The sequence below is a fragment of the Lygodium microphyllum genome, chromosome 13 (assembly GCF_053477565.2).
Source record: "Lygodium microphyllum isolate KBCC chromosome 13, Lygodium_microphyllum_v1.1.10, whole genome shotgun sequence".
NCBI classification, from domain to species: Eukaryota; Viridiplantae; Streptophyta; class Polypodiopsida; order Schizaeales; family Lygodiaceae; genus Lygodium; species Lygodium microphyllum.
Genome location: NC_141147.1, coordinates 117,079,691 through 117,098,536, shown reverse-complemented (window position 1 = coordinate 117,098,536; position 18,846 = coordinate 117,079,691). Strand labels below are relative to the sequence as shown.

At 43.5% G+C, this 18,846-nt stretch overlaps 1 protein-coding gene across 16 annotated transcripts in view; it reads right to left on the bottom strand.

Annotated features, from left to right (window-relative positions):
* Nucleotides 1-18,846, bottom strand: part of LOC148027109 (DNA (cytosine-5)-methyltransferase DRM2-like) — a 48,755-nt gene that overhangs the window by 9,154 nt on the left and 20,755 nt on the right. For 11 of the 16 annotated variants that reach the window (XM_087691646.1, XM_087691650.1, XM_087691648.1 and 8 more), the window contains 3 exons: nucleotides 3,311-3,443; nucleotides 3,093-3,169; nucleotides 2,889-3,009 (listed from right to left, as the gene is read on the bottom strand). In XM_087691646.1, the coding sequence (XP_087547772.1) occupies nucleotides 2,889-3,009; nucleotides 3,093-3,169; nucleotides 3,311-3,443 (331 nt within the window). Of the gene's footprint in view, nucleotides 1-1,697; nucleotides 2,857-2,888; nucleotides 3,010-3,092; nucleotides 3,187-3,310; nucleotides 3,444-18,846 lie in introns of those variants that run through there. The other 5 variants (XM_087691658.1, XM_087691659.1, XM_087691660.1 and 2 more) reach the window with 5 other exon arrangements.

Genomic DNA, 18,846 nt, shown 5'->3' with positions numbered 1-18,846 from the left:
TCACAAGGCAAATTCAAAGGTGCAATTTTGCCCCAATGTGACCTTGGAGAAGCAAAGCAAGCTTCATGACCGTGTGGCACATCAAGAAGCTTATCTTGCATCTAGACCACAACATGTTGCAATTAACCCTGCAAATTTTGTGACACCACCTACATTTGATGTATCTAGAGTACGATCAATATCATAGAGTGCTACCTCCATACCACTTGAAGACTTTGCATCACCTGTTCCATCATTGTGCCATATGTTGCACACAAACAAAGTATATTTGATGCTGGTTGGGATCCAAAGAACAAGCAAGAGGTGGATACATCAGTGGTTCATTTTTTCTATCATAATCACATTTACTTTTGTGCTACTAGGTAAAAGTATTTTAAATTGATGTGCAATAAGATTGGTGAGTATGGTCCTTCATATGTGCCTTCATCATTGGAGACCTTGAGCACCACTCTACTTGACAAGGAGAAGCGCCTTGTTGAGCAAGGAGCATTGACTAAAAAGAGTCTATAGACTAAAACTAGAGTCTCTTTGATTGTTGATGGTTGGTGTCACACACATAGTCGATCCATTCATGGCATTGCCACTTATTCCCATGGCAAGTATTTCATATCTTCACAAGATACAATTTGGACAAAAAAAAAGCATAAATGTACTTGTATTAAAGTAGGTTATTGTTATTGAGCTTATTGGCCCAGAGCATGTTGTGGGCTTTGTTGCAAATGGCGAGGCTACAAAAAAGATGGCTAGTGCTATTATACAAGGAAACTGTCCATTCATCATTGTTTCATATTGTATGGCACATTTCTTAAATAACCTCCTAAAGGATATTAACTTTGAGGTTGAAGAAGATGCTTTTGAAATACTTTTGATGCTAGATTTGCTTTTAACTTCTTGATGCTAAAAAGAGAAAATTAATTGGAATTTTTATTTTTACATTTTTTTAAAATGCTGTTCCTGTCCCCTCATCCCCGTTCATTGGGTGCCCCCGTCGTCATTCCTGTCCCCATTCCCCGTTTCATGTTTCTATGGGCTCCTCTAGTCCTTGTAAAGTTCCTGGAAAAGTAAATACAGCCAGCTAATCGAATATCTCTGGCTTGGACCAACCCATTTGAGAGTAACCATGACAGTGAGGCATCACTGCAATAGCCAGAGATACACTAGTTCTTGCAGTAAATCAATTCAAGTCCACTCCTCCCATCCTACAAGTGAATTCCTACATATTCTTCCACACCCTCTTCTATGGAGGGCAATCAGGATACACAGGATCAGCACTGTTATCAAGCACACCCCTATTGCCAGTTGTCAGCATAACAATCTTTTTCAGAGGCCAATCTTGAGTTCTGTCATGTTCAAGCCAGAAGAGGACTTGTGCAACCTCTTGAAACTAAATTTATTAGAGATACATGCAGTATGCCCATTTTATCAACAATTTTCACCTTCATGTCATGGATAAAATAACTTTTGTTCAATCTTTAAAAATTTCAATGTAAATTATGTGACTGCAGATGATACAGCAGCCAAACAACATGTTCACATTCCACCATGACAAGCACACAACATCTTCAAGATAAATATCTCTCAATCAGAATACATGGATCCAAAAAGAAAAAACCTGTCAGCTATCACTTGTGCATCTGTTTCCACACAAGCATTCAGAGTGCACATATCCAACAAAAAACACCCCTGTTCATCCTCACCATGCATCCAATGTTCTTCACCATTGATGATCAATTGCATATATGTTTCCATATATGGCTTCCATTCCTCTGAACCATCAGAAGAGAAAAATATCGTGCCAACTTTCCAGTTATTTGCTCCACCAAGTCCAATGGACCCAGCAACAGGGATTGTTCCCACACCCAACCTCATCATAAGCACAAACAAAGCCACTCAGAGACACAACTCTACAAAAGGACATGAAGAAATTTGTTACAATCTATGTTGATAAAAGTGTATCCTTTGGTGGCAGTAAATCATGTCCTCTCATTTTTGTAATTAAGCCATTTGGCAAGCATTAAAATCTAAACCAAGATTCATTCCTTTTGTGATGTTTATGATCTCTCACTTCACATAATAACCCCTTCCATTGACAGTAAACTTCAATACACGTGAGGGGAAGACTTTCACAGTAAGCACCTGTGTGATAAGAGAATGAGGAGCAGTTTATAGCATATGAGACCTGGCCAGCTTTATTGCCATTTTCAAGAAGGATTGTATCCCATACAAGGATAATGCAGGATAAGGGCCATGTTGAGCAAGCATGTAAGCATGGAGCTCAATGAACATAGATATGGCCTCTTGAGAAAAAATAGTAAGGATGTAACTATGGATACCCTAACATACAAAGATTCTCCTGAAACGCACTGTATCCCTCTGAACACCTATCAACAGAGTCTCACTGGACACTTCTAACAACAGAGGCATGATGGATGTAAATCTCAATATAAGGTCAACTCCAAAGGCTAGATATGGCCTCTTGAGAAAAAATAGTAAGGATGTAACTATGGATACCCTAACATACAAAGATTCTCCTGAAACGCACTGTATCCCTCTGAACACCTATCAACAGAGTCTCACTGGACACTTCTAACAGCAGAGGCATGATGGATGTAAATCTCAATATAAGGTCAACTCCAAAGGCCCCGTACTTCATGTCTTATGTGAGATACTCTCCAACATTTCACAGTGGATACAACCAAGCAGAACCCCTATGCAAGAAACATATGAGAGTTCCTCTCACAAACATCTCCCATCCCACACAAATACGTACAATAAACCAAGATCTGATCCAGAATGTTAATCATTACACAAACACCTTGGATTGCCCTCCTTCCCTCCGTCATTCACATGCTGAAGCATCTATACGAAGAGTCAACAGAAAAACGTACCACATGCTTCTGATGCATTTTGAACAGCAGTGGGACTGAACCCCATACTTTCTAATCTCTTTATTGGTGTGGTATTGCTTTCAATCTGTTCACTGGTGGTCCCCGCCTCGCAACATTCCAACTGAGTGTCAAAAAATACATTATACAAGAGAACTTGCAGGTCTCAAAGCTACTTTCCCATTGAATAGATACATGCAGTTCGACCTGTGATTGCAAAGTGCTTCCTTCCAGTTTAGCTGCCTCAATAAAGTCTATAAGAACAAAAGGAGAGCTGCTTTTTCCTGTGACAAATAGTAACCTGCTTATCATAAGATTATGAAATTCAAAATATCCTTTCCTTTATTAAGAAAAGTAGAAAATTAAGCATAACAAACATACAGGTGGTGCCAAGAAATGATGGTGATGTCTGAGAAATCACTCACCACAAGCTTTAATTGCAGTGGCCACCAGTTCAGGAGGAAAACCCATCTCTTGTAATTCAGTCGATGGATCAATCTCTGAATTGTCAATGATCTCTTTTGAATCCAATCCTTCTTGTTTATCACATACATCCTCCTAAGAAAAACCATCTCTTGTTAAGCTACTCAGAAACAGCAAAAAAATCTTCAATTATGGGCTAACTCCTTTTGGCTTTCGTACAACCTTAAAATATTTTCTAGATAAAACTTACGTAAATAAAAACTCAATAATTTTTGGTAGGACAAGTGGCACAAAAAGTTCTATAAAAGGGATTCAATGTCCAACCACTCTTCTCATCATCATCATCATCATCATCAGGTAGCAACTTGATTTGCTGCTGCCGTCATCCTCTGCTGCTTGTGACATCATCAACCTGTTGGGAACATTCCCCTCGCTTCTTTTTTTTGCCTGTCCCTGCACTTCAGCTGCTGTCGACTACATCCTGAAGGCATCATAGCTGATTGAGCCATCAGCTCCACTAGAGGAGCTTTTTTGCTGCCCTTGAGGCACTCCTCAGCCTCAGTGACACCCATTCAGCTTGGGCAGATGTGTTTAGTCTCCTTTGTTGCCATCATTGATGCAAAGGCAACATACCTCAGATCTGGCATAGAGTTTTGCTGGTTTGCTGCATTCGGCATCCATCCAGAGGATGACACTCTCCTTTGGTTTGTTCATTGAGCTCATTTCAACATTCATTCCCTCTTTTTTCCATTTATGATTTATGATACCAACGTTTACTCGTGGAGTTTGCCACCATAGAGCTTCCCAAGTTCTTGAATGACTAGGTTACTTTGTTCATGAACAAATTGCCTAAAGATAATTCAATTGTCTCCAACAAGTTATTTCACAGCCTACTATGCCCACATTTTATGAGTTTGAGTGTCAACTAATGTGTTATGCTTTGGCTATTCGATCAATTTCATAAAATTCTCTCTCACCTACAAAGGGGGCCCTTGTTTTTGCTTTTCAGAAGGGGAAGAAGAAAAGGGTAAGAAGGATCAATCTCCGTCACAAATACCTAGTGAGCCACAAGATAGAAATGACTACAGGAACGCATAAAAAATGAAGTTTCCAAGTAAAAAGGGTAGGAAATAGCTGGTTCCTATGACTATGCTTTCAATCAAGGCAGTACCACTAGAAGGGGGTTTTCCACAGCACAGCCACCTCAACCCTATTATTGTATGCATCAATCTAGACCTATGAAAGATCAAGCAAATCTATCTATGTTGTTTGATGCTCAAGGCAAACATGTGACATCTAGAGATAAATTCTATTCCAGCCTAATGTATATCCGCAAACATGTGACATCTAGAGATAAATTCTATTCCAGCCTAATGTATATCCTTATAGAAATGGCTCTAGGAGGAGCTAGCAAGGTGGATCTGATCAAAACTGCTATAATGGAAATGGCAAAATCTAAATCAAAGAAACAAGCTTAGGACAAAGAGAAGGGCTTGAAGACCCCAATGTAAATAAAATTAAGATTACAAAGATTGCACTATGGAATGGCAAGGGATTTCTTCCAAAATTAAGTTATATAAGATGTGGTGTATTTGAAGGCAGATATGTTGTCTTGCTGTGCATAACAACATCATTTTGCAAGGAAATGTTTAAGAATGAGTTGTTATGGTTGGAGGGTGTTTATGCTCTGAATTCTACCAGGAAGCATTGTCATTTGGCTCATCTAGGTTCCTTGTTAAGAGATTTTAATGTGTTTGAACATTTATCTCATGCTACATTGGCTCATCTATGATGGATAGCCTAAAGCACCAAGCATGGGATGTATTGGCAACATTATGTTTGAAACAAGACATGTGGTCTTCGTTGCACCCCTTAAGACTCTAGGTATACTTATCATTCTCAACAACATACTAGCACTTGGGCTCATTTGGACAGGGTGTATACCCAAATGACTTTTTTGATGACGAGTGATTAATATGTAGGTGGAAAGACAACAAGTTGTCTTTGAGGATTATCCAATAGTGTTGGAAATTTGCATCTTCAAACATTATCCACTAGTGCTACTAGCTAGAAATGTTGCATCATCCGGTTGAGGATTTTCAAGTTTTGTTGGATCATTTACCATATGCTCTAATCAAAGTTTCCTGCAATGAGATTAACTTTTTGATTGTATGCAAAAGGTGGATCTTCAATTCAGCCATCATGTGCATTCAGATGCTTGGCCAATTTTCAGTCAGAATGCTCCAAAGCTTGCCTAAGTATGGGGTGCAACATGCTTCAGTAAAATGAGCTCGTTTACAACATTTGCAAGGTTTGCTGGCAGCATCACGAGAATTGGTACAGACTAGATCATCTCGTTCAAATTTGGAAACTTGTTTGCAAATGTCAAGTGACCTCTATGCAAGAGCAACAATCTGAATAAGCCATTGGCTCACATGGATACTTTGGGAGATGGTATTTTCCAATTACATAACTTCTTTGCCAGATTGTATTACAAATTTGAATGGAAGAATAATGTGCAGTTGCAAGATTCAAAGGGTCTCATGGTCACACAGCCACAACCAATCCTCAATATGTGCATAGATCATTATTCATCTCTTTTGGACTCAGTAGAGATTGTTCAGATTTTGTCAATGTAACGTGGAGGTATGCATTAGACTTGGTCTATGATCAAGTCACACATGACTTCATGACTGGGTAGCAACTTTGGATACCAACATTTTAGAGAATGAACTAGAGTATGTTTTGTTGCATCTCCCTCATACAAAGAGTCCAAGTTGGAATGGCTTGCCAAATCAACTTCCTCGCCACTCACTCTCTGATTTGTGAAAAGGCTCGACAAAAGATGTGGTTTGACAAGCATGTCAAGCAGCGAGACTTCAAACAAGGGGACCTTGTTCTGCTATACTCGGTAAAAGGACATAAACAGAAGATGAAGTTTCGGGGGCTAGGGCCTTTCAGAGTACGCATGATTGGTAGAACCGGGGATGTCGAGTTGGAGACACTTGACGGTGAAGGAATAGGCTTTTTTAACGGCAGCCGCATTAAGAAGTACTATCCTCCTTCCCATCCATTACATGAGCCACCCATTCTAGAACCCCCACTGAACGTCCGCATGGCTACTGTGACTGACCTTACAGATCAGGACGAAGAAGCAATGGCACCGGCGTACCTACGAATCACAGTCGCACAGCAGGAGCGGTCATCCTATGCTAAGTTTAGTACATAAGGATGCTTGGGATGGAGATATTGTGGATCTCACACTTCCTAGTGCAAAGTTGTTTAGTCAATCATTGGGTCATAGAAAAATAATGTGGCAACATGGCTGCTTGGGGTTTGCTTGGGTTAGCATCAAGATTGTATATTAATACACAAAAATCAGGAAAGAGATTTGACTCGCTTGGGATGGCAAGGCAAGATTGTGCCAAAAGGGATGATTTCCAGACATCTCAGTTATTCCACAGGGGTCACACCTAAAAATTTGTCAGATTACATCTCTGGTCATGTAAGGGATAATTTTGTAAATTGGAATTCTCAAGGCTGATCATTGCATGTTGAATGCATTGGTGCAGCCAATCCAATGTATGTGAAGAAACTACTAGGGTTTGCACTAAGGAAAAACAAAGTGTACGACTACCACAGAAACACAAAGACATAGACAATGACGCGCAAAACTCAAACCCTAAACACAAAACACAAAACTCAAAACTCAAACTGCAAAAATAGAAACACAAACAGAGAGAGAAGGAGAACTCTGAAGTGAACGAAACGATGCAGTAAATGAACGTGGAGTGTACACAATGCTAACGGGCAAAGCAATAGAGTGCCGGAATGCGATGTCCACCAGAGATGGATCCCAAGTGCTATAACCACCAATCTGAGATGAGAGAATCATGAATAATGGAGGGCAGCAGGTTGGTCACCAAAAGACAATAGTTGAGGCTGAAATCTAGTAAACACAACAGTGTAGCACCAGTGAAAACTGAAAACTAATCAAGCGAGGCAAAGAAATGTCAGGCGACAACATGAGAGGTGTTTGCTGATGTAGGCGATGTGGATGGACCCTCCCAAATTAGGGTTCACACAAAAACTCTCTCGAATCACTCCCCGTTTCAGTGTTTTTCATTAATTAAGCATGTTTGGCTATTTAAGAGGCTAGCAAGCATGTGATGCATTTTTTAGCTTAACATTCCCTCTCAAGCCCAACACAGAGCTAGAAAAGAAAGCCAACCCAATTTTATCCCAAAGCGTCCCACCCCAAAGCAACCAAAGCATCAAACAAAGGGTGCACGGTGGCTGTCCAATGGAATACCAAGACTAGAGAAGATGGCTATCTTACCAAGGGAGTCCAAGTACTCACCCCAAAAAGGACAAGGCATTAGACAAAGGGTGCTTGTCGGCTGCCCAATAATGGCCTACCAAGTTCTGCAAAGGCAGATGGAACCACATTGAGCTTTTTTTTTTTGTGAAATTTTGGATTAGATATGATTTGTGGCCAATTAAGTAACTATGCCCATATAGGAGAATGAAAAGGAATGGTCATATCCAATACACCTCAAAACAAACAAGCATATCCAACCACTTGGGGGTATCGATGACGACAAAAAGGGTGATGAAATAATGGTAGTGTGGGTTAACCGCTGGTGGAGAAAGCTCAAGATCCACTCACAAGTGCTCTACACAATGAGATGCATAGTATGCAACATGCTAAGAATGCTCATATAGCAAGTGCCACTTGGGCAATATCCCTCGTGGGAAAATTGTTCCCTTGCCCAAGCACCCTTTACAAGGATGACAAAATAATGCAATGCAAGGAAGAAGGTACAATAGGGAAGGCAGACTGACGTTGAAGACAAATGTCAAATCCTCTAGAATACCATGAAAGGGTAGGAACCCCCTCTCAACCCTATATGTTGTTGCCAAGTAGAAAAGAGCCCAATGTTGGTCTTTGGGTCATACCGAGAACCATGATAATGAAGATGAAGATAAAGATGGAGTAGCCCAACTGGAAGAGCAAGGTAAAAGACACCGCCATGATAACATCAAGAGAGATGTTGCACAATCTACCTTGGGAGGGGAAGCCTCCATGCTGGTAGAAGAGCAAATCTCCTAGAAAGATAAAACCATAAAAGGAACAACGTGTGTTGGGAATAAAGGGCCATCGTGCCTTTTATATGTGCACAGGTGTGAACACACCCTTAGCACATTGTACTTTCATACATATATCTATCTAAAAACCTAAAGTGGTACACTCGTCATTGTACCAAAAAACGTGTTCACTCTCTACTCTGCTCTCTCGCACTCTCTCTGTCTCTCTCACTACCCACAACAACTGTCTGCTTCGATCTCCATGTCTAATCGATTCCTACAAACTGGTATCAGAGTGTAAGGTGTTGCAGATGGTCGTCAAGCTGAGGTAGAAGACCAGAGCTGGCAAGAGACAGCTCAAAGGCGAGCAGGAGAGTCGTAGGCAGGCCCGTGTGCTGGAGAGAGAGTCGATTGTTGCAACAGCTAACGACGACTCCAGGTGACGATTGACCAGCATGGTCCAGCGGATGACAGGCAGCAGCGGGGCTCACAGAGAAGACCAACGAGCAGCGACCAGAGCAGAGCGCAGGTGTGGTAACGACTGCAGCTGCTGACGGAGACTGCAGTGGACCGAACGGGACCAACGGGCGGGCGCTGATGAGTGCGACCAGCCGGCAGGGTTCCAAGCTCATGGCGACGCCTGGTGGATAAACGGACCCGTCAGAATTTTTCAAAAATTTGCTTCTTTTTTTTCAAAATTGCTTTTACCCATTGACGGGGTTTCGCGCGTGTAAGCACAAAATCTCAAATTTGTGCAACTTTGGCCCAGAAAGTTGGGGCTTGGCAAGATTGAGCACTGTTTGTGAAAAATTGAGGCATCTGTGTTGGAATTGCAAACATTGTCTGCATTTGAATTGGGGATTTCGCCAAAATTGTTGAAATTTTGCTCATTTGAGTGAAATTTCTCAACAATTGACCCAAAACTTTGGGGCTTTTCCCAGATTTTGGAAATTTGATGCAAGACAAGCAAATTTGTCTCAGAAATTGCTGGAATTTGTGACATTTTGTCCCCGACATTTGGGGCTTTTCATGTACATGCACAAATTGGGCTGAAATTAATCCAATTTCTCGACATTGAGGCACATTGGACCCCGTGCAATTTGGGGCTTTTGCGATTTGGGTAAAATTTGTGCAGCATTTGGTCATTTTATGTATATGCAAGTTGAATTCCGTGCAATTTGGACATCAACACTTGGTAAAATTTGGGGGTTTTGCTGAAATTGCTTTATTTTGGCAAAATTGGACAGTCCTATGCATGACAAAGGAAATGCAGATGTGTGTTTGACGCTTTTGAACACAAAATTTTGGGGCTTTTCACCGTTCGTGTCAAATTCTATGCCCGTGGATACATGTACAACAAAAATTGCAGCTGAAATTTTGGAATTTCTCATGTAATGTGATGCACATGCCCTTGGAACAGCTGTAATCAGTTGGATAATGCTGTAGCACTTGGTTTGGCGCTTCTAAAAATTTAATTACAGATCTGAAATCTGTACTTCTGCGTGGTCATTTATTGCTGATTGGTACTTGTTTGTACCTTGGTCACTTGGTGACAGTTTGGGCCTGCATTTGCTGTTTTTTTTTTTGTCACATTTGGGCTGAAAATCATGGCTGGCAGCAATGACAGCAGTAATCTGATGCACATAAAGAAGCTTGAAGGCGCACACAATTTTGCAGTTTGGCAAAAGCAGTGCTACAATATCTTGTTACAAAAGAAGCAAGCAAAGCCAATCAAAACCAAAGGGGCAAAGCCCGCGGACATGGATCAGGATGATTGGGATAAGTTGAATGAGCTTGCACGCTCAACCATAGAGCTGTCGATTTCTGATGCCTTGCTATTCAACATTGAAGGTTTGGATTCTACATATGCTATATGGACTAGACTAGAAGAACTGTATGCACAGAAGAGTGATGCAAGCAAAGTGTATTGGCTGAAAAAGCTTATGGATTTGCGTATGAAAGAAGGTACAGCAATGTCTACTCACTTGAGTGAGTTTAACTCCATTTTCAGCCAACTGGTTGCCTTGAAGTTCATGATTGATGAGGAATTTAAGGCTACTTTCTTGCTTTGCACTCTACCAGAGAGTTGGGATACATTCAGGACTACTATGAGCAATTCTAATGTAATCCTTTTGTATGCTGATGTAGAGAGTGCTCTACTTATGGAAGAGATGAATCGGCAGAACAATGCATCCAATAAGTCTTCCGGTGCTTTGCATACTAGGGGCAGATCACAGCAAAAGGGCAATTATAATAGCAAGGGACGTAGTAAATCACACGGCAAAGATGTTGAATGCCATCATTGTGGAAAGAAGGGTCACTTTAAACGTGACTGCTACAAATGGAAGAAAGAGAAAAGAAAAGACAAGAAGACATATGATAGCAAGAAAGAGAAGAAAGACAGTAAGCCTAAGAAGAGCAGTGTAAAAATTGAAGAGGTGAATGTAGTCACTCATGATAGTGACAGTGGGAGTGATGTACTCTTTGTCTCTTCACACTTTGGTGCACATGCTTTACTTGCAGATACAGATGATGACATGCATACCTGGATTCTTGATTCAAGTGCTTCCTTTCATGTCACCCCTCATCGTGAGTGGTTTTCTGCCTATAAAAGGGGTCGACATGGTGTTGTCCATCTTGGGGACAACTATGCATGTGAGATTGCAGGTATTAGCAGTGTGCAGTTACAGTTTCAGCATGGCTCTGTCTTTACACTTCAGCATGTACGACATGTACCTCAGCTCAAGAAGAGCTTGATTAGCACAGGGTAGCTAGATGATGATGGTTTTCATATCACCTTTGGTGATGGAAAATGGAAGATCTGTAAGGGATCTAGGGTTATTGCCAGAGGTTGCAAGAGTGATACTTTGTATCCACTTCATGTATCTAGTGTGCATGACCATATTGTTGCCGTGACCGAGCAACCAAGCGTTTCTTTGTGGCATGGCCGGTTGGGACGCATGAGTCAAACAAGAATGAAAGTGCTTTCTCGTTTGGGTCACTTACCTTGTCTTCGTTATGCTGATTTTGAGCATTATGATCATTGCATTTATGGCAAACATGCACAGACGTCACATAAAAAGTCTCTTTCTTTGAAATCTTCTCCTCTAGAGTCAGTACATTCAGATATATGTTAAATGCCAGGATTATCTTTAGGGGGAAAGAAATATTTTGTCACTTTTGTTGATGATGCTACACGAAAAGTATGGGTTTACCCTATTCGTAGCAAGGATGAAGTGCTTGATAAGTTTAAAAAATTCTTGGCATTGGCTGAAAATCAAACAGATAAGACACTTAAGTGTCTTCGCTCTGACAATGGTGGGAAATATGTGTCCAAGGCCTTTCAGGCATTTTGTGACAGCAAAGGGATAAAGAGGGAGCTCACTGCCCCTCATAATCCACCCCAAAATGGAGTTGCAGAGCGTATGAATCGAACCATACAAGATAAGGTCCGTACGATGCTATCTCATGCTGCATTACCCCATGGTTTTTGAACAGAGGCTGTTATGACAGCCGTTCACTTGATTAATCGGTCACCAAACAGGCCTTTGGGGAGAGTTCCCCAAGAAGCGTGGTCGAGCAAGCCACCTTCATATGCTCATCTAAAAGTGTTTGGCTGCGAGGCTTTTGTGCACATTCGTAAAGAAAAGCGCAGCAAACTTGAGCCAAAGTCTTGTAAATGCATTTTCCTAGGATATGGTGACGAGGGTGAAATGGGGTATAAATTGTGGGATCCCGAGAAAAGGAAAGTAGTACGCAGCAATGACATTATCTTCCGGGAAGATCGCATGCACAAACAGCCCGAAAAAACTGAGGTGGTCCATAGGGTTGTATTCCGGGAAGAAATACCTTTTGGACAGCAAAATGTGTCCGCTGTACAGCAGCAAATACCTGCTGTAAATTAACCTGTGAATCCAAGAAATGATCAGCCAGCTATTGCCCATGAAAATGAGCCATTACATGTGCAGGAACAGCCAGGACAGCAAGCTATTAATGCTGATTTGCAGGCTGAAATGCCAGGACAGCATGCTGAAAATGGAAATTTGCAAGAACAGCCAGCAAACAATGACCATTGGGTTAGGAGATTGTCTAGGGCTGCTAGACAACCTGAAAGGTTTGTTCCTCGTGCAATTAATGTGGCTGAGTATATCATATTGACAGACTATGGTGAACCGTCTTGCTTCAAGGAAGCAATGGACAGACAGGACAGCAAGAAATGGTATAAAGCCATGCTGTTAGAGATGGAATCTCTTGAAAAAAATGGCACTTGGGACTTGGTGCAGTTGCCTAAAGGGCAAAAAACCCTTCCATGCAAATGGGTTTACAAGATGAAGGTCACTTCTAGTTCCTCACCAAAGTACAAAGCAAGATTGGTTGCAAAAGGATACAAGCACGAGCATGGAATTGACTTTGATGAGATTTTCTCTCCTGTAGTCAAGATGACTACATTGAGAACCATTTTGGGTGCAATTGAAGATATGGAACTCATACAAATGGATGTAAAGACTGCATTTTTACATGGTCATCTGCATGAAGACATATATATACAGCAGCCTGAAGGGTTTGCTAAACAAGGGAAAGAAAAAATGGTATATAAACTCAAAAGGAGTTTGTATGGGCTGAAACAAGCACAAGAGAATGGTATCATAAGTTTGATACATTCATGCAGTCCCAAGGCTTTCATAGAAGTCAAGTGGATCACTGCTTGTACACCAAGAAGGCAACAGATGGCAGCCTAATTATCTTGGTTTTGTATATTGATGACATGCTGATTGCTGGCAGGGATACTCATGCCTTGGATTCATTGAAGCAAAGTTTTCATGGCAGCTTTGACATGAAAGATCTGGGTGATGCAAATCACATTCTTGGCATGCGAATACTCAGAGATAGATCAAAAGGCTTACTCTATCTATCTTAGCAGGAGTATATCTCCAAAGTTTTGCAGCGTTTCAATATGGAGGGGAGGAAAACAATAGGGGTTCCATTGCCTCCATATGTGAAACTCAGTGCAGAGAACAGCCCTACATCTGATAATGAGAAGGCTGAAATGGCCAAGATACCATATGCTTCAGTTGTTGGCAATTCGATGTATGCTATGGTTGCTACACGTCCTGACATTGCCTTTGCAGTGGGAGTGGTTAGCAGATACATGGCAACCCCTCACAAGAAGCATTGGGAGACAGTGAAAGGTATTATGAGATACCTCAAAGGCACAAAGGAGTTGTGCATCTACTTTGGAAAGCAGAAGGCATCTATTGTTGGCTTTACAGATGCAGACTATGCTAGTCATGCGGACTGCAGGAAGTCCACTTCTGGATATGTGTTTACTTTCACAGGAGCAGTCTCTTGGATCTCCACGCTACAAAAGTGTGTTGCATTGTCTACTACAGAGGCAAAGTATGTGGCTGCCACTGAGGCATGCAAGGAGGCTTTATGGCTTTCACATCTAGTGGGAGAACTTTGTTAGCGATGATCAGTCCCTAGCCGTACAGGCAGACTGGTCGGACTGACCAGTCGGACTACCACGTGGCAGTCCGACCTGTACTGGTCAGTCGGCTGCATTTAATGCAGCCAACCTGCCTATTCTGGGCGCATTCTGGCTGGCTATTTATAGCCGGTATTCTACACAGTCTTCCACACTTTTCTGGTTGCAAATTACAGGCTAGAGATCGTGCAGACTGCAGTGGACTTCGAGGTGAACAGCAGGTTGCATTGTCGAGGTGGAGACACACAGTCCCGCGCACTGCGCCCGTGTACATAACTGCATATCTTTGTATACAGCACACTTTATACAGCAGATCTTCATCTCCCACTGTCTCTCTCTCTCTCTCTCTCTCTCTCTCTCTCTCTCTCTCTCTCTCTCTCTCCTCTCTGCATTCTCTCTCTCTCTCAGTCTTGGTCCCACGCTTCCGCATCGCTGCACTCTGACATGGTATCAGAGCAGTGTAGAAGGGCTGACTGAGTGAAGAACCTTCTTGAAGAGGAGATTCCATCGTGACACAAGGCTGCGTTTCCAGCGTTCGAGGGCGAGCGGGAGGGCTGCGCATCGGAATAAGGTTGAAGCGAGCTTTGGCGCGGGGGAAAGGAGTCCAGTTGGTGGATTTGCTGCTGTTTACTACTGTTTGAAGAGGAGAAAGGCTGAGTTTTCAGCTTTCAAGTGCAGGTTTTACTTTTTCATCGCCTCCGACGGGTGAAGAAGGTTCGGGACGCGGAAAAAAGAGCCCTAGCAGGCTGCATTTTCACAGTCAGAGGGGGCTGCTTTTGCGTTTGTGAAGGCATTACAGGTGAAGATGTCTACAGAGATTGACTTGGAGTTCCAGACAATCATGGATCGGAAGGTGCCTGTTTTACCGGCTCTTTCCGCAGATCAAAAGCTCGATGGCGACAATTACCGCATCTGGCACGTGATGATGTTGGCCATCCTTGAGTCTTACGATTTGGCGGAGCTTGTACAGGAGGAGATTGACCGGCCCTCAGTGAGAGATGAGTCCAAACTCTCTTCCGATGCTCGTGCGGAGTTGGCCAAGGCTCAATCTCATTGGGACAAACTGAATGCCCGGATTCGTTCTTTTCTTTTTCTGTCTTGTACTACAGCCGTAATAGCCCACATCGAGCACTTGACGGTGGCTCGGGACATATGGCTGGAGCTTGACCAGATGTATAACCGGATGACCCTTATGAAGCGGGTTTCTTTGGAGGTGCAGATGCGGACCTTGTCTGTGAACAAGTCTTCTTCATTGTGGGAGCACATCAACAAGCTTAGACAGCTTCAGATGCACGTTCAGAATGTGGAGAATCCAATTTCCTCCGAAGACATGGCGATCACACTCTTGTCCCAGTTGCTGCCACGATTCGGTGCTTTTTACTCCGCCCTTATTGCTTCGGGGCGTGAGTCTACTCTTCGATGGGAAGAGTTGGTTCCTATGGTCTTGGACCAAGAGGAACAACTGAAGGAACAGCATGCTTCCAAATCGGAAGCCTTGACAAGTCAAGCCTCTCAGAAGAAGGGGAGGGACCAAAAGAAGAAGGAGGACAACAAGTCAAAGAAGGACAAGGAAAAAGAATCCACATGCCATATTTGTGGTAAGACCGGCCATTGGAAGAAGGATTGCCCCGACAAAGACAAGAAGGACACCAACAAGAAGGACACGAAGGATTCTGGAGCAGTGGCTGCACCCTCATCAGCTGCGTTTCTTCATCTAGCAGTCATTGAGGACTCTACACCGAAGGCTTTTGATGCTGCAATGACAGCTCCCCAGGCTCGAGAGTGGATCGTTGACAGTGGTGCCTCCCGGCACATGACTCCTTCATCAGTTGGTGTTGCCCAGTTGCGACCTTCGCGTGGGCAGATTCTCATCGGAGATAGCTCTTCGGTGTCTATTGCAGGACGGGGTGAAATGCACCTTATTCCAAATGGACGTGGTGGTACCCATACCTCAGAGATCTTGCATGTGCCAAGTTTGGGGTATCATCTCCTTTCGGTTCATAAGATTTGTTCACTTGGACTTTTGGTGGAGTTTGACAGTGATTCGGTGCGAGTCCTTGATCGTGAGTGAATTTGTTTCTAATGAGTTTGCTCGTTTTTGTGCAGATAAAGGCATTCACCAGGAGTTTGCTAACACCAACACTCCTCAAGAAAATGGCATTCTTGAGCGGAAGAACCGAAGTGTGATCGAGATGGTGCGCACCATGATGGAGCACCGACAGACACCTCAGTTTCTGTGGGCCGAGGCTGTGGCTACTGCAATCCACATCCTTAACCAATCCCCCACTTCGGCCGTTGATGGGATGATGCCTTTTGAGGCTTACTTTGGGACTAAGCCCGATGTTTCTTATTTCAGGGTTTTTGGGTGTGATGCCTATGTTCACATTCCCAAGACTCATCGTGATAAATTTGAAGCGGCTTCCCGAAGACAGTTGTTTGTTGGCTACAGCTCTCAGTCCCAAGGCTATCGTTTGTATGATCCCGTCAAGCGGGATGTGTACACCAGTCGAGATGTGCGGTTCGTGGAGGTTCCGGCCATAGCAACGAGTGAGGAGCATCTCGTTCTTGAAGATCTAGGGGAGAGTTGGGCTCCCGAGACAGTTCCTTTGGAGCCTGCGCCTTTTGATTCTAGTTCTGTTTCCGATACAGAGTCTACTATTCCACCGGTCACCCTCGAGGAGTTACCACCGGTGGATATCCCAGAGTCTTCAACTGATGGAGAGAGACGAGGAGAGGTCCGGCCTCCTCCTCGTTGGGCCCGTGACACACTCCGTGATTCAGGGATCGAGGGGGTCCCTGAGGAGTGGAGACCGCAGGATGGTCCATGGCGATCACGGAGGCACCAAGCACATTCTACGAAGCTTGTTTGCTCTAACTATTGTTTGATGACCCGTGTTCTGCAGGATCGAGAGCCCACCTCCGTGAAGGAGGCTTTACAGTCCGCACCATGGAAGAAAGCTATGGAAGCCGGGTTGGAGGCTATTGAGAGGAATGGCACTTGGTATCTCGTGCCTCGCCCCTCGAATAAGAAGGTGATTGGCATCAAATGGGTCTTCAAGACCAAGTACCTTAGCGATGGTCCTTTGGACAACCACAAGGCTCGCCTTGTTGCTAAAGGTTTTGCACAGCGCCCAGGGATTGATTGTCATGATACTTTTGCCCCCACTGCTCGTATGGCAACTATTCGAGTTGTTCTTGCCTTGGCTGGCCATAGGAGATGGCATGTCTACCAGTTGGATGTGAAGTCAACCTTCCTCAATGGTGATTTGAAGGAGGAGATCTATGTCGAGCAGCCTCCGAGCTTTGGATCTTTAGATGGGCAAGTCTACAGGTTAAAGAAGGCCTTGTATGGCCTCAAGCAGGCTCCGCGTGCATGGAACAAGAAGATTGACTCGTTCCTTCAGTCACAATTGGGATATCGATGCTCCAAGGCCAATCCACAGCTTAATGTACACACTTCCGAGGCTGGTTGTGTGCTTTTTGTGTTGTATGTTGATGATTTGATTGTCACAAGTGATCATGCACCGAAGGTCAAAGAGACGAAGGCAGCTTTACATCAGGCGTTCGAGATGACGGACTTGGGTCTACTCCATTTCTTCTTGGGCCATGAGATTTATCAGTCTCAGAGGGGGATTTTCATCTCTCAGCAGAGATATGTACAGGAGCTCTTGGTTTCTTTTGTAATGGAGAATTGTCGGACCATTTCTACTCCTATGGATCCGAACTGAAAGGCCACTTCATATTCAGATTCTCCCTTGGCGGATGCTTCCCGCTATCGTCAGTTGATTGGATCATTGATTTGGCTCCTCAACACTCGTGTTGATCTTTGTTTTGTTATTGGTCTCTTGGTGGGGTTCATGAGTGAACCTCAGATGGTGCCTGCCAAGAGGATACTTCGGTATTTGAGGGGGACATCTGGCTTAGGGATTCATTATCCAGCAGGCACAGGTGGTTCAGATCTTATACTTGCAGGTTGGAGCGACTCGAATTGGGCTCGTGATGTGGACCACAGGCGGTCTACTACAAGCTACTGTTTTACCTTGGGTGCAGGTGTTATCTCTTGGAGCAGCAAGAAGCAGCCCACGGTAGCCCTTTCATCTACTGAGGCGGAGTATCGGGCCGCGTCTTCCACCACATGTGAGGCTGTGTGGCTTCAGAGACTGTTAGAGGAGCTTGGCTGCCCCCAGACTCATCCTACTTTGCTGCAATGCGACAATGAGAGTTGCATTGCCTTGGCACGGAATCCTGTTTTCCATGCCCAGACGAAGCACATAGAGATCCAGTACCACTTCATCCGGGAGAAGCTTCTGGATGAGACCATAGCTGTGGAGTGCTGCAAGACGAAGGACAATCTTACAGATTTGTTTACGAAGACGCCTTTTTTCTCTCTCTCTTCTCTCTGCATTCTCTCTCTCTCTCAATCTTGGTCCCACGCTTCCGCATCACTGCACTTTGACAAACTTGGCATCTCACAGTTACCTGTTCTCCATTGTGATAGTCAGAGTGCTATCATGCTAGCACGGAATCCTATCTTTCATGCAAAGACAAAGCACATACAGGTGAAGTACTACTTCATTAGAGATGTACTTGACAGCAAGAGCATTGAGCTTGTCAAAGTGCATAAAGATGATAACCCTACAGACCTTCTCACGAAGGGTCTTCCAACAGAGCGGTTTGCTCATTGCCGACGACAGATGATGGGAGTTGGACAGATATATTTATTTCAGCTTTGTGCATACCTAGACTTCTGATTCTTTTCTCCTCTTAAGGCACATTGCCATTAGATGGGAGGTTGTTGGGAATAAAGGGCCATCGTGCCTTTTATATGTGCACAGGTGTGAACACACCCTTAGCACATTGTACTTTCATACATATATCTATCTAAAAGCCTAAAGTGGTACACTCATCATTGTACCGAAAAACGTGTTCACTCTCTACTCTGCTCTCTCGCACTCTCTCTGTCTC